This window comes from Lissotriton helveticus, chromosome 3_1, assembly GCF_964261635.1.
Source record: "Lissotriton helveticus chromosome 3_1, aLisHel1.1, whole genome shotgun sequence".
Lineage (NCBI taxonomy): Eukaryota > Metazoa > Chordata > Amphibia > Caudata > Salamandridae > Lissotriton > Lissotriton helveticus.
In genome coordinates, this window is record NC_136061.1 from 821,567,952 (window position 1) to 821,582,773 (window position 14,822).

Consider the following 14,822-nt stretch of genomic DNA (forward strand, 5'->3'; position numbering starts at 1 on the left):
CTGCGAAGGGTTGATGAAGCTGTCCTGTTCTTCAAAAGATTTGCACTTTTCAAAACATACAAAGATTAAAAAAGAAAAGAGAAAAATAAAAGCGACCTATGACCCTGCTTGTAGGCAGGTCGCTCCCCACGCTGCTTCACGGCTCTGCCTGCATTGTTTTTGCCTAATCTTGTATTTTTCCCCTGTGCCTAACTTGCTTTCTTGCCCAGGCTTGTTTTTATTCCCCTGTGCCTGTACTTGCTTTCTTGCCCAGACATGTTTTTATTCCCCTGTGCCTGTACTTGCTTTCTTGCCCAGACTTGTTTTTATTCCCCTGTGCCTAACTTGCTTTCTTGCCCAGACGTGTTTTTATTCCTCTGTACCTGTACTTGTTTTCTTGCCTAAACTTGTTTTTCCTTCCTGTGCCCAGTTCTCCCGCGGCCCCCGCCCATTTTTCCCGCCGCTGCGTCCCTGCGGCCCAGCCCACCTGCAATCCCATTCGCCGCCCAGCTCCCACCTCCCAGCTGCTCCTCCCTCCCACATCCCCTCATATGGAAGCCTCTACACGGCCGCGATCAGCGGACGCGCCGCTGGCGCTCTGCTGGCGCACCTAAGTCAAGCCCGTCTGTGCCCGTCCGTGCCTGGACCGTGCCCAGCGCCAAGACCCCTGGACACCATGAACGCCACAACGCCCGACACAGCTACGATGCCAGAACCCTCCACGCAATCAACACCGGACGATCACACATCTGCTTCCTGGCCGCCCCGAAACGCACCCGAAACGCACCCACGGAGCTTTCACCTGCTGGAACTGCAGCTTCACAAGCATCCGCCCCACCATGCTGCCGACCAGGAAAGAACCCAACCACCTCAGATGCATCCTTCTCAACACCCGCTCTGCCCGAAAACATGCCGTTGAACTCTGGGACCTACTCGACTCAACCTCCCCAGATATTGCCTTCCTGACGGAGACCTGGCTGAAACCCATCTCGGCACCCGACCTAGCCATAGTCGTCCCGGAAGGCTACAAGATCACCCACAAGGACCGCACCAACAGAGCGGGAGGCGGAATCGCCATCGTTCACAGGAACACTCTCAGAGTCTCGACCAACACTAACGACACCCTCAGAGGAACCCTCATGTACAGACCACCCGGACGCCGACCACAGTTCAGCGACTCCATCGCCGACTTCGTCAGCACACACGCCCTCGCCTCCATGGACTACATCCTCCTCGGGGACCTGAACTTCCACCTCGAGAACAATGACGACACCAACTCCACCACCCTGATTGACAACCTAGCCAACCTCGGACTCAGACAACTCATCACAACACCCACCCACTCCGCCGGTCACACGCTTGACACCATCTTCTATGCAAGCCCCCACGTCGCCTTCAACCATACCACCGAACTCCACTGGACCGACCACCGCTGCATCCACTTCACCTTCAAGAAACCCACCACGCACCACCGCACCCAACAGATGCATCACCGCTGCTGGAGCAAAGTCACCGAAGACCAGCTAACCACCACCCTCGCGTAGAGCCCACCCGCCGACCATACCGACCCCGACACCGCCGCCCGCAACCTCAGACAGTGGATCAACGACTGCGCCAACACCCACGCCCCGATCAAGAAACCCTCCAACAATCATACCAACAAGAAAGCCAGCTGGTTCACTAAAGACCTCCGGGCCTCCAAGCAAACCTGCCGAAAGCTGGAGAAGATCTGGCTCCGTGAACGAACACCGGACAGGCACGCCGCCCACAAGAATGCGACCCGCAGACACCATCACCTCATCAGATCCGCCACAAGGGCCTCCTTCAAAGACCGCCTAGAAAACAACGCGCACAACAGCAAAGAGCTCTTCAACATCGTGAAGGAACTCTCCAACACCAACGACGTCCCACCCTCACAAGACCTGTGCGACTCACTGGCCACCTTCTTCCACCGCAAGATCACGGACATCCATAACAGTTTCAACTCCCCGAGAACCACTGAGACCTCCGCCCCACGACCACCATCCGCACCAACCGCCTGCTCTATTGGACCAACATCAACGATGATGACACCATCAAGATCATGAACACCATCCACTCCGGATCTCCGTCAGATCCATGCCCACAACACATCTTTAACAAAGCCAGCACATCCATCACACCCCATCTCTGGAAAGTCATCAACACCTCCTTCGAGACAGCGACATTCCTGGAGTGCTGGAAGCATGCCAAGATCAACGCCTTACTCAAGAAACCCAAGGCGGACCCCAAGGACCTCAAGAACTTCCGGCCCATCTCCGTGCTCCCGTTCCCAGCAAAGGTCATCAAGAAGACCGTCAACGAACAACTGACCTGCTACCTCGAGGAGAACAACATCCTGGACCCTTCCCAGTCTGGGTTCCGCAGCAACCACAGCACCGAAACTGCTCTCATCGCCGCCACCGATGACATCAAGTCCCTGCTGGACAACGGAGAAACGGCGGCCCTCATCCTCCTGGACCTGTCAGCCGCCTTTGACACGGTCTGTCACCACACACTACGAACACGCCTCCACAACGCTGGGATCCAAGAGAAGGCCCTGGACTGGATCACCTCCTTCCTCTCCGGCAGAACACAGATCGTCTGCCTTATCCCCTTCCGCTTCGAAGCCACCGAGATCATCTGCGGCGTACCCCAGGGCTCATCCCTCAGCCCAACCCTGTTTAACATCTACATGGCACCGCTCGCCCACATCGCCCTTCGGCACGACCTCAACATCCTCTACTATGCCGATGACACACAGCTGATACTCTCCCTCACCAAGGACCCCCACACCGCCAAAACCAACCTTCACGAAGGAATGAAGGCCGTTGCTGAATGGATGAAGAACAGCCGACTGAAGCTGAACTCGGACAAGATGGAAGTCCTCATCCTCGGATCCAACCCTTCGGCCTGGGACGACTCCTGGTGGCCGACCGCACTGGGAACCGCTCCAACACCCACCGACCATGCACGCAACCTAGGGGTCATCCTCGACTCCACCCTCTCCATGACTAAACAGGTCAACGCCGTCTCCTCCTCCTGCTTCAACACCCTCCGCATGCTCCATAGGATCTACAAGTGGATCCCCACTGAAACTAGAAGAACAGTCACCCAGGCCCTTGTCAGCAGCAGGTTGGACTATGGAAACGCCCTCTACGCAGGAGCCTTGGCCAAACTCCTGAGATGGCTCCAACGCATCCAGAACGCTTCTGCACGCCTGATCCTCGACATCCCTCGCCGCAGCCACATCACACACCACCTGAGAGACCTGTACTGGCTCCCGGTCAACAAGAGGATAACCTTCAAGCTCCTCACCCATGCACACAAGGCACTCCACAACACCGGACCAATGTACCTCAACAGACGACTCAGCTTCTACACCCCCACTCGCCAGCTCCGCTCCGCCGACCTCGCCCTTGCTACAGTCCCCCGCTTCCAAAGAGCAACCTCAGGCGGCAGATCGTTCTCCCACCTCGCCGCCAAGATCTGGAACACCCTCCCCATCCACCTACGGCAGACCCAAGACCTGCTGACCTTCAGAAAACTCCTCAAGACCTGGCTTTTTGAGCAGTAGCAGCATCCCCCACCCCAGCGCCTTGAGACCCTCACGGGCGAGTAGTGCGCTTTTCAAATGATATGATTGATTGATTGATTGAAAGTTGTACAACCTACTTAGATGCTGCTGGTGCATTCATTCTTTGGTGTTCTGTGACTGGGAACCCACTGGCTAGTCACACAAATAGTTATGTTGTATTAGCAACATCCTCACCTACATCAAGGTGGGTTGCCAGGGATGTAGTAACCCTAGGATACACTATGCACCTCACCACTTTATGCATGGTAGCCACTCCGGGCTAATGATTAGGTATGGTTAATTTAATAAAGTGATTATTATCCTTTTTTATCACTGGCAGCCATTTTTTTACATTGTTTGTATATTCCTTTTTTAATAACAAGCACTGTGATATGTGAATGTGGGTCTTGACAATGTTTATGGTTTTTATTGACAAATAAACTATATATTCATTCAAGTAACGACAAAAAATAGCTATAGAAGTGTTGGAGCACTGTAACGTGAGGCAGTGTAAATATCATGGCTCAGGAGGTGCAAATGAGTCAAATCATTTGATTTGATTTGATTTGAGTCAAGGAGAATCTACTTATACTTAATACTGAGGAAAGAAGGTGGTCTTTCACTCTTTCAGATCTGTCAATTCACACGGTGGCTCCGCGTGCCACAGGATATCTGCTCCGTTCATACAATCAGCTGGTGAGGAGCCTTTTACACACGGTGGCAGGGAAGACAGGATGGAAAAGACTGAACAGAGTGGGCTTCCAGCTCCACTTTGGAGGCTGTAGGAATAGAAATGTTGTAGCCGAATTCTCTTTGCATTGCATGTTTTAAGTTAGCATTCGTGGCACCATTTTGTATTCAGCTGCCATTTTGAGCCATGATCGAAACTATGTCTCACTCTGTCCGCCTCAGCACAAAGCAGCTGCAATTATTTTTTGTATTTCTCCAAGGTTGAGCTTCGCTGTACTAATGAATAGACCGTTTTTGTCATCACATACCTTTCTCATTAGATAGGCCTGCTCCCACACTTGGAGCGGCGGGCTCAGGCAGAGTAACCTAGACGCTGAGATAGCATGCACCCAGTCTCAGGATCGTAGCCCATCCTTCTGTACCTCCTTTGTTCACTAGCTAAAAACTGTAAATTTAAAGTCTGGGTGTATCTTTAGTGGTTCTGAAGATGTACATTATGTGTTACCACGTTGGCAGAAGTCAGTCCCTCTGCAGCAATCTAAGGAGGCTGGTCAGACCAGACCCCACTTGAGTGTACCTCTAATAAATACCTTTGGTTTGTATTCTCTACTGTCTGACCGACTCTTCATTTGTAAGGAAGTCTGAGAGGTGGTCGTGAGTGACCCGGTTGGCCCTAATCAGGTCACTTCCTTTAAGGCTATGAACAGTCGATGTTCATTAAGGAGTATAAACCACCCAAGCACATTGGCGCTAGCCTCAGCAATGTTTACTTTTTTTGGAGTGGTGTTGATATGGAAGGGAGTAGAAGTGTCTCTTAGGGCCACTAGAACTATATGATCCTGCAGCTGTAATGTTTTCTGCATAATTAGGGGTTTGCAGCTTTTGCTGCATTAGCCATCATCTTCTGCATAATTTGCAAATTTTAACGAAAAAAACTGCAGATCAATTGGGTCAAAAGTTACTAAAAAAATGCTACAACACGCATTGCTGGCAGCCACAGGCCTTTTTTTTTTACATACAGAGGCAGGTCACCTTTTAGTTGCTGCTTGCTTATTTTAGGCATTAAACTGCTAATAATGAGGTGAACCTTTGTCCAGGCAGTTTTAACATGTGTAGGTGAACCTTTGCCCATACAGTTTTAACATGTGCAAACATGAGAAGATAGTGAATACTGTTTCAAAATAAGCTACTTTAGGCCACATAATTTTCAATTTTTGCTGCATCATTTTGTAAAGCCTACCACATAATTCACTCTTTCTTGCAGCATAATTCGAGTGGCCCTGCTCTATTAGATAGTTCTCGACCCCTCAAAGTCCATACCCCCTGGAAGGGCTGGACTTTTCTGAATTTTCTCTAGAATCTGTGGACCCTTAGTCGATGCACCAGCGACTTCCAGTATTCGGGGTATTTACATACCAACATTAGCTGCTCCTGACTCAGCCAAGGAAAACCAAATACATACGCTGATCTTGATATAACAACATTTCCCAAACAATAATTGTCGGTTAAATTGATGGTGATTCCTGAGGCCAGCATTTAGTGCTCCCACAAACCCCTCCACCAATTCACATCCTTATAAACCCCACACACTGGCAGAGCTTCACGAGAGGAACTGGAAAAGCAAATTATTTCGCCCAATATTACTGTTTAACACTTCAAAATGCCTTCCAATTCAAACACATGCAAATGTGCCTCTGCGCGCCCGCTGCAGTAGGCATATGAAAGCATTGATTTCTAATGCCTAACCAGCCTCCTTTTAATGCCATTTCAGCTCTCTGAGCGGGAACTTTAAAGGTTTCAGCGGGACTTTGAAATCCTTATCAGAGACGTGGCTCACCGCGGTGGGCAGGCAGGCCCTGCTACCTGGGGATAGCCGAGCAGGGAGGCAGGGTGCATTTATACAGCGTTTATCGGCAGACGGATTAGACCTTCCCTAGGTCTCATCCGAGACAGAGGAAATGGAGGCAGTTATATATTCCTTTGTAAATTACTTTATTTTTAAATGTGTATTTAATGCGGCTTTGGCGCATTCTCCTTATTTACTATATCGTTTCTAAATCACCGGGAACTCAGGAAATACAAGCTGTCTTCGATAGAAAGTGCTTATTTTGGATGCGTCCCTCCTACGTTTACAGTTTCATCGGAAACCTACTGCTTAACATGGCACGAGTCGGTGGTGCACGCGGGTGGACGGCGTCTGCCCACTATTTTCACCGGGTGGACGCCGTCCACTCTGCCAAGAAGTTGGGCCCCACTAAAAAATATGCTGAATTCGTCCCAGTGTTATTTGCAAACACTGGGACACATTCAGCAGCACCTGCACATTGTTGTCTGCTTTCGATCGCAACAACATGCAAGTATAACAACATCCAGGCGGAACAGGGCTTTCTTAGTTCAGACTCCTGCTGGACCCATAACAAAGTTCCAATTTGAGGGGTCATCAGGCAGCAGCAGCAGCAGCAGTCAGGAGCCTCACACCTAGAAGCAAATGAAGTGGAGAGGAAACAAAGACTCACACCTTGTTAGCACTTCACACACAGTTCAGGCTCGATTTACAAGATATGATTTCCCTGTATTTATAAAAAATAAATGTAATTTATCTAGTGCTTACTACCCCTGAGAAGGAATTGAAATAATTTAAGTACCACTATTTTTTCTTGTAAAGCATCATTAGTAGAGGAAGTTTGTGCTGACAAAAGGCAACACTGTTTCATGCATGGCTTCCAAAAGTGTGAATCTTCTGCCTCAATCAGGAGGGTGTGCGTGTATATTCGAAATGTGCTCCAATGTACTCATGATAGACCTACTAAACATATATGTGAGGGCTCAAGATCTGATGTCACTTCTTATGATATGGTATCAAAAGGAGGAGTAATGGGCTATTACTACTTGGTTAGGAGTAGAAGGTCCAGCTACAGCGTGCCCCAAAGGATATGTATTTACAAAAATTGCTGTGCTGTTCCTAAGAGAAAGAGGGGATTGATACAGTCTGCGATGCGGATGATGATGGCAGGGTGACTCAAAGATACCCCTGGAAATCCATTTTGTTGGATTTAATGCCCTCACACACCCTTTCAGGTGTCATGCTTCATCATTTGGGCCTGCTCCTCGTTGGGTCGGCGGTGCAATACCCAACGGGCAACACCTCATAGAGGGGCTCTTTGACAGAGATCTTTTTCCAACAGCCGTATGGATGAAGTGCGGGTATGGGGCCAAAATAGAGGGTAGACTTGGAGGAGTGAATTAAAATAAAGCTAGTGGTACCGGAAATGATTTATTCAGGAGGTCCACTGCTTTAATTAAAAAACGGGTTTCTAGAGGGGAGTGCTGGAATATAATGTTTCCAGAGATCCTCCAGAAATTGTTATAGTCAGGTCAACATGTTTCTTGCTGGTGTGAATTTAACAAGCGATTCTTCAGGACCAATGTGATTGTTTAGCAAGTATCTAAAAGTGAGTTAACTGTCTACTCTAATTCCCTAATGTGTAATGTGTGTACGCTAGTGTGGGTACAACAACACTTAGGGGTGAAGGGGAAACAATCCTACATTACCCTTCTTCTATTGTAACTGCCAATACCTAAAATTATTAACAGTCAGATAACGACAGTATCCAGCGGGTAAAGCTTCAGGTAGATCTTCCAACGCAAGGTTGGTAGTCCCTGAGCTGCGTTTCACGCACCTACCCCTCGCCGCTGGATCCGGGTGGAACTTCTTATGATGCCACTTCCTGTGATGTCACGCGCCGTGATGCCACTTGCATTCTGATTAACTAGGTTAGTCCCTCCACTTCCTTCTTTAGGACTTGTTCCCTGCTGCTTATCCTTTAAAGACTGCTTCAGTGATAAACCTTTCATCTAAAGCACCCTCAAGCCAGATATTCGGATCACCTTTGCTCAGGTCCAGCGCTTAATTTGAGCTGGTGGTTGTGAGTGGTGGTGGGGGGTGCGGGGGGTTTGGCGTTTGGGTGGGAGGAACCAGCACTTCTTATGAAGGGGGGGGACTTATTTTTCTGCATCAGTCATTTATTGAGAGCAAAATATATATATCGGAAAAATGGAGGAAGAGAAAGACTGAAAAGCGTCCCAAAAGGAGAAAGCAGAAAGCTTCAAGGGTGAGTCAAAGGGGCAGGGAGTGGCTGCAAATTGAATAAAGAGGCCCCAGATGGCTTTAGGATTATATTGTCTCATTATTCTGTGCTCGCATATTTAATTGTAGCAGCCACTTTAGGGCACCAGCATGTTTTCATTTACAAATTAAGCACTCGGGTCTCCTTTCAGATGCATGTGCTGCCTTCATTCGATGAAGCTATAAATCGGTCTGACCAAATTCGGTGGAATGTACATGTACCAGAGGATTCCAGAAAATAATGGTTTTCAAATGGAATAGGTAAAAATCAAGCAACTCTATTTGACCACAATTTATAACATAGATTGTCTCTGTTTGTATGTAATTTTTACCAAATACCACTCAACATTGACCTAATATCACATAAGTGTCACACATACTATTCCTAGTGGTCTGCTTTTTTCATTTATACTTAGTGAAGGTATAATTAAAAAAAAACATTTGTTGAGTCTTATAAATTGTTATAAAGTCTAGCTGTGTTTCTATTTTAATCCACAATACTGAGCTTAAAATATTTTCATAGAAATGTTATTTAAAAATATTCAATGTAGTATATTTTGAGGGCAAATAGCTTAACTACTATAAATGGGCAAAACACTAAGGGTTGTAAAATTGAGAAACACTGCTTCTACAAACTAAACCGAAATCGATGAAATGTCTGGGAAGCTTATGAGATTTGAGAAGTTTAAGAACAATATTGCAGGAGTTGGCAAAACGATTTGCGAGAGAAAAAGCCCCGAAAATTGACCTTGTAATTATGTTTATTTGTATATTTTAAGACTGAAATGCCTTTTATAAGAAAATGCCCCTTTTTGCATGATCAACCCTATTTTTTGTGTACTAATGTTGCCGTGTTCTTGACTCTACGCACAAGGACTCTGCTAAAGAGGCACAATATGTAGACATTGATTAAACTCCTAATTGGGATGTTTACCTTACCTGTAAATCACTAGAATATGGGACAATGGTACCAAGGGCCAGTAAGGTATATGTCACTAGTGGACTGCATAACTCTTTGAGCCACCCACTACAGAGACTGCAAGCATGACTGCAGACCTACCAATGTAGCCTGGCTGTGTAGGTTTGAAACTGCAAATCTTTCTTTTATATATTAATAAACAAATTAACTTCAAAGAGACCTACTCTGCCACAGGCAATTGCTAGCTGACACCTGGTCAGGCCTACCTTTGTCCCTCCAGTCATCCAGTGGTAGAGGAGCTGCCCCAGAACTGGCTTGTAGTGATACAGAGAAGAGGTTGCCCACTTCCCTGGCTACACCTCTGGGCTGGGCACACAGGCTCACCACAAAGGGAGAACTGGTTCACCATCTTGGATTTAGGCAGATAAGAACACTATGAGTTTGTTTGCAGTAGGGCACACAGGAATAATTGGGGATGATGAAGCATTTCATTGGAACTGGTGTCTAGCTTAAGTCCATAGTTTTGAATTAGTGCCACATTTCAGAATGTTCATACTAAATTAAAATGGGAATTATTTACTTCGTCTTTTTAATCCTGAACTCTGGAATTACATCCGCTCTCGTGGCCCTATATTGGGCAACCCTGCATTGAATTATCCCCTCAGAAACAAACTATTCTCCACACATTAGACACATGAAAAGATAGCACAACTGTTCTTACCAAAGACAGAACCACCACACACTAGAACATACCTTCACACCGCAGCACTGCGTTGTTCCAGACCACGTTGCCTTCCTTAAGCACACAGGTGATTGTTTCCGAGCCATGCGTCCGAATAAATCCTTCATCGCAAAGGAAGGACAGAGAGCTACCAAGCTGCAGGCTGTCACCAAATCTCTTCCCATTGACAGGCACTCCCGGATCAGGACACTCATTGTGGCGGAACGCTAGAAGAAGAAAGTTGAAGAGGGAAAGGATGGCAGCAATAAAAAAATCATTCAATTTGGATAAATGACTAGTTCATCAATTCTTTCAGACAAAATAATGCCAGAACGTTATGAACATATTACTATTCACTGCACAATGGCAAAACAGTAGTATTTGGTGTCAAAAGTACACACAATTTCAGTTCATGAACTAGCATATTTTAGTACTTCCCCCAACTTTTAGTCGGGCTTAGGGTTTCTCTCTAAAACACGTTTACGGCAGAAATTGACTATGAAACCTTTTCTAGTGGAAATCAAATCTATTGAATTATGGTTTTGTGTGTTTTTCTGCAACCAACCCCCTGTAAGTAGCTTGTTTACCTACTTTTTTTGTTTAACTTTTCAAATATTAGAGAGTTTGAAAATAATAAATGGTCCCTGCTGGGCAGACACTTATCACACTGCCCCTTTCCAGTAGACAGGAATCGAGACACAACAGATAAACCATGGGGAAAGAAAACACAAGGTAGAAATTGGCAGGATTAAAGCTAAGTGGAGGAAGTAAATACGAAGCAAGCAATTCTGGAGACCACCTTTCCCAATGTCCTCAGTGCCATCACTTGAGGAGCAAATGATCCAAGCTAGATCTCTCCTTGGTTTTAAGAAGGCAGTGCCAGATACTGTAAATTCAGATCATGTGAAAATGTGCAGGCACGTTTCAAACGAAACATAAGATTTATTATTGAAATAAAATAAAAACTCAAATAAAAAGTCAGGAAAACTCAGTGTGTTTCTGTATTGCACTCCATAATGCAATAAAAGTAATTGTGTATTAGTTCTTGGTGAAGAATTCTGCCAAAGAAGGAAAAGACTATCACACAGTCCTGGCCTGTCCCCTGCTAAAGTGTCAACGAGGTGGGCTTGAGGAGGGACTTGGGGGGGCGGGGGAGGGGGGGGAAGGGGGAGGGGGCCTCTGGAGAGGGGGTGTTTCTCGGGGGACAAAATTAATAAATAAACTTACCTGATTGCCTCTGCCGATCGCTCCATGCCACTCTTCCTGCTTCTGGTACAGGCTTCCAGATGGCATAAAAGCAGCATCAGGATTGGCCTGGTCGCTACAGCTTTGCGCTCCCAGGCAGACTGTGAGCCTGTGCCTGCTTTCTCCAGCCCCAGCAACGCAGCTGGGGCTGAAGAAAGCTTCTAGTGCAGTGAGGGGACAAGGGAGTGCACTAGCACTCCCCCCCCTACAATGTCACCCCCCTGGACCCACCCCCAAGACTCATCAGAGTCCTGGGGGCAGGTCCAGGGGGATTAAAAATAAATCCAGTTTTATTATCGTTTTATTAGCGGTCGGTGGCAAAGGGGAGCTGCTAACAAATCACAATAACATAACACATATATTTGTAAAGTGTGTGTCTTTCGAAGCTAAAATAAGAGATGTTTATTGTAACCCAACTCAATGATATTCATAAAGATTACCATTACAATGCGATAAAGATTATGCCATTCATGTTTATTAATACGACATAGCAATGATAAGATCCGAAGGCCTAAATCCAATACTCAGAACTCAGAACTGTGCATTTTAGGGTCAGCTTGCCGCGTATAGTACCGGAAAGACAATGTCCTAGGAGAGAAACATGGCTGACAACAGGACAGAGTGAAAGAAGCTTAACTGCCAGGAGGGGCGAACAGCACCAGTTGGGCGCAAGTACAGCTCGGCAAGAGCAGTGACCACAGTGGCGGGTTATTCATAGGGGGCTCTAGGGGAACTAGTGAAGTATCCTGCCTCACTCTGGAAACACATTCAATGACGTGTTACAGCTTTTACATGAAAACAAGTAATCAAAACCATCATTTGTGTACATGTAAAACTGCAGTGTCACGCTGACAGTGAAAGAGGGCTCCACTGATTGCACCGCGCAATGCGCATGAATCAGGCGGTGGCTGTACCGCCCGGCCTACGCTTACGAAATACAGTAGATAGCATACTGCGCTAGCCTCGGCACTGCAGCATGTCAACTAATGGAGTTTAGGCTGGTCTTGTCAGTCATACACCCTTATGCCCATTCAGAAGCAAGGATACCTGAAAAGGTAAAGATTCGACTCCTGTCCTAGCTTCTAATTAGACAAAAGCGTGTGGACCTGGCTCTGATGCGCAGTGTGCTGGCACTGGAAGTTGGAAATTGAACCTTGAGGTGCAGTGAAACGTGCGTGCTCAGAATATCTTTGGAGACGTTTTATTTTTTGCATCTTCCGCCTCCTGAGTGTGTATGATTAGAGCTTGCACTGGTTGTGCATACAGTGTATGTGAATGAACGGATGTATGACACTACAACGCATGCTTTTACCACGCATGCTGTTACAACGCAGTTTTTACAATGCATTCTGTTACAACGCATAGCGCTTTGGGGTGCTGGATAGTGAATAGTTTAATTTACTATTCCAACTCCAGTCCCCGTGGATAGTAGGGAAGGTGTTGGATAGTAAATTAAATCTATTCCCTATCCTAGAGCGCCCCCCCAGTGCAATGCGTTGTAATGGTTTTCGTTGTAAAACCTGCGTTGTAATAGCACTGCGTTGTAAAAGTTTCGTTGTAAAGGATGTTTCCCGAATGAACGCCTGTATGCCTTAGAGCACACAAGCCACCAGGTGCATTATTATTCCTTTAGAAATTAAACAGTGGCAGCAAGTGCAGCAAAGGTAGAGGGTGCAACAATGCACAAAATGTACTTTGGTAAATAATAAAAATACCTTACATTGCCTCACAAGAAGTTATTTTTCAAGCAGACACCTGCCGCAGAAGAAATTCAAGAAAGGAAGCACTTCAAATTCCTTATGGCCTACTCAAACTGACATGTCGGAGCCTGTGAAGAAGCTGTTATCGATGACAATATTTTGTTTAACCCCTCCCGTGCTCATGACGAGCTGAGCTCGTCATGAGGCACGGTTGTGCTAGGCTCATGACAAGCTGAGCTCGTTATGACCCGCGCGGCGCTCACACGCGGGGATAATTCCCCTGCTGCGCTGAGCGTTCCACGCAAACGGATGTGGTCATGATGAGCTCAGCTCATCATGAGCGCAGCGCCACCGTGCAGCGTGACGAGCTGGTCCTACTCAAAATGACATATCGGAGCCTGTGAAGAAGCTGTTATCGATGACAATATTTTGTTTAACCCCTCACGTGCTCATGACGAGCTCAGCTCAGAACCGCATTTCTTGGCGACAGTGCAAGTGCATTGACGAGCTCAGCTCGTCATGAGGTACGGTTGTGCTGTGCTCATGACGAGCTGAGCTCGTCATGACCCGCAGGTCGCTCACACGCGGGGATAATTCCCCTGCTGCGCTGAGCGTTCCACGCAAACGGATGTGGTCATGATGAGCTCAGCTCGTCATGAGCACAGCGCCACCGTGCAGCGTGAAGAGCTGAGCTCGTCACAAGCACGGTGGCGCTGCGTGCACTCCCTACCCCCAGTGCAGCGGGGGAATTAGCCCCGTGGCGAAGGGGTTAATGGTTCACCCGTTAATGCTTTTTTGACATGTCTTAGTGCCTAAAAGCGCTGGCTAGCTCTTATCCCTTATAATGATAAGCAGTTTATCGATAATTAAGGGATCAAAGTCAAAGTCTGCTCTATGAATTGTCACACATATATCAACAACCAATTTTAAACCCAGTAAGTTATTTAACTGGCTAATAGTAACCATGTCATTGCTTCATAGTTATTCAATCCTGTTCCTAATAGATACTTTGTTTTAAATATAAAAGAAAAACTTTGCATTGCTATGAGGTAAGACAGTTTAGGGAGTTGAACACCTGTTGCTCAGAGCTAAGTGCAATCTTCAATGCACATGTTGCTCTGGCAGGTATGAGTCAGCCTTTCATCAATTCAAAGTTGATTTAGTGTGAGTCAATTAACAAGTTGGGGTGGGTGAAAAATTCTGCTTTGCCGGCAGAGTTGGCAGAGTTTTTCCCACCCCGTGTTAGGCTTGTAGCACGGAGTTTCGGCAAAACTCCACCAACTACCCCGTGGCAGAGTTCTTTCACATGTGCAGATAGTCAACATTAAGTTGATGAGTGCGAGTGAGAAGTTGTATCCCCTAGCACGCTTTTTGGGTGGTAGGACACCTAAAGGCAAGATTTGTCAATGTGGACCGTTCGCGTTGAGAGAACTGCAGCTCGAGTAAAAATTCTGGTGTGCTGTGTGGTGCAGTTTGCGCCGGATTTACAGCACAGAACAAGCTCCAGATGCTAAAAATCAGTGCAAGCAGTGTGAAGTGCCGAATTCCACCAACTCGCAGAACTCTGCAGAATCTCCCTGAGTTTTTATGTAACTCTGCGGAATTCTGTGGAGTGAAACTCCGCAAGTTCGCCCTCTCTTAGTAATACGGCATTACTTAACCATCATGAGCAAAAGTAAACCTTTGAGAAATGAACTGCATATATTCCTGCAACTGAATACTGCTCTGACTCAAGGGTTACGATGGATGAACATCGCAAACTGACAAGTCAAATTAGACTCAATTTCGCTCACTCTCTTGCTCAGAAGCATCCACTGCCCACACGTGGCACTTTAGCAAAGAAATAA

At 46.8% G+C, this 14,822-nt stretch overlaps 1 protein-coding gene across 1 annotated transcript in view; it reads right to left on the bottom strand.

Moving 5' to 3' along the window:
• Positions 1-14,822, bottom strand: part of CSMD2 (CUB and Sushi multiple domains 2) — a 607,842-nt gene that overhangs the window by 403,714 nt on the left and 189,306 nt on the right. Inside the window, exon 10 of the mRNA XM_078683053.1 lies at positions 10,063-10,257. Within this exon, the coding sequence (XP_078539179.1) occupies positions 10,063-10,257 (195 nt within the window). The remainder of the gene's footprint in view (positions 1-10,062; positions 10,258-14,822) is intronic.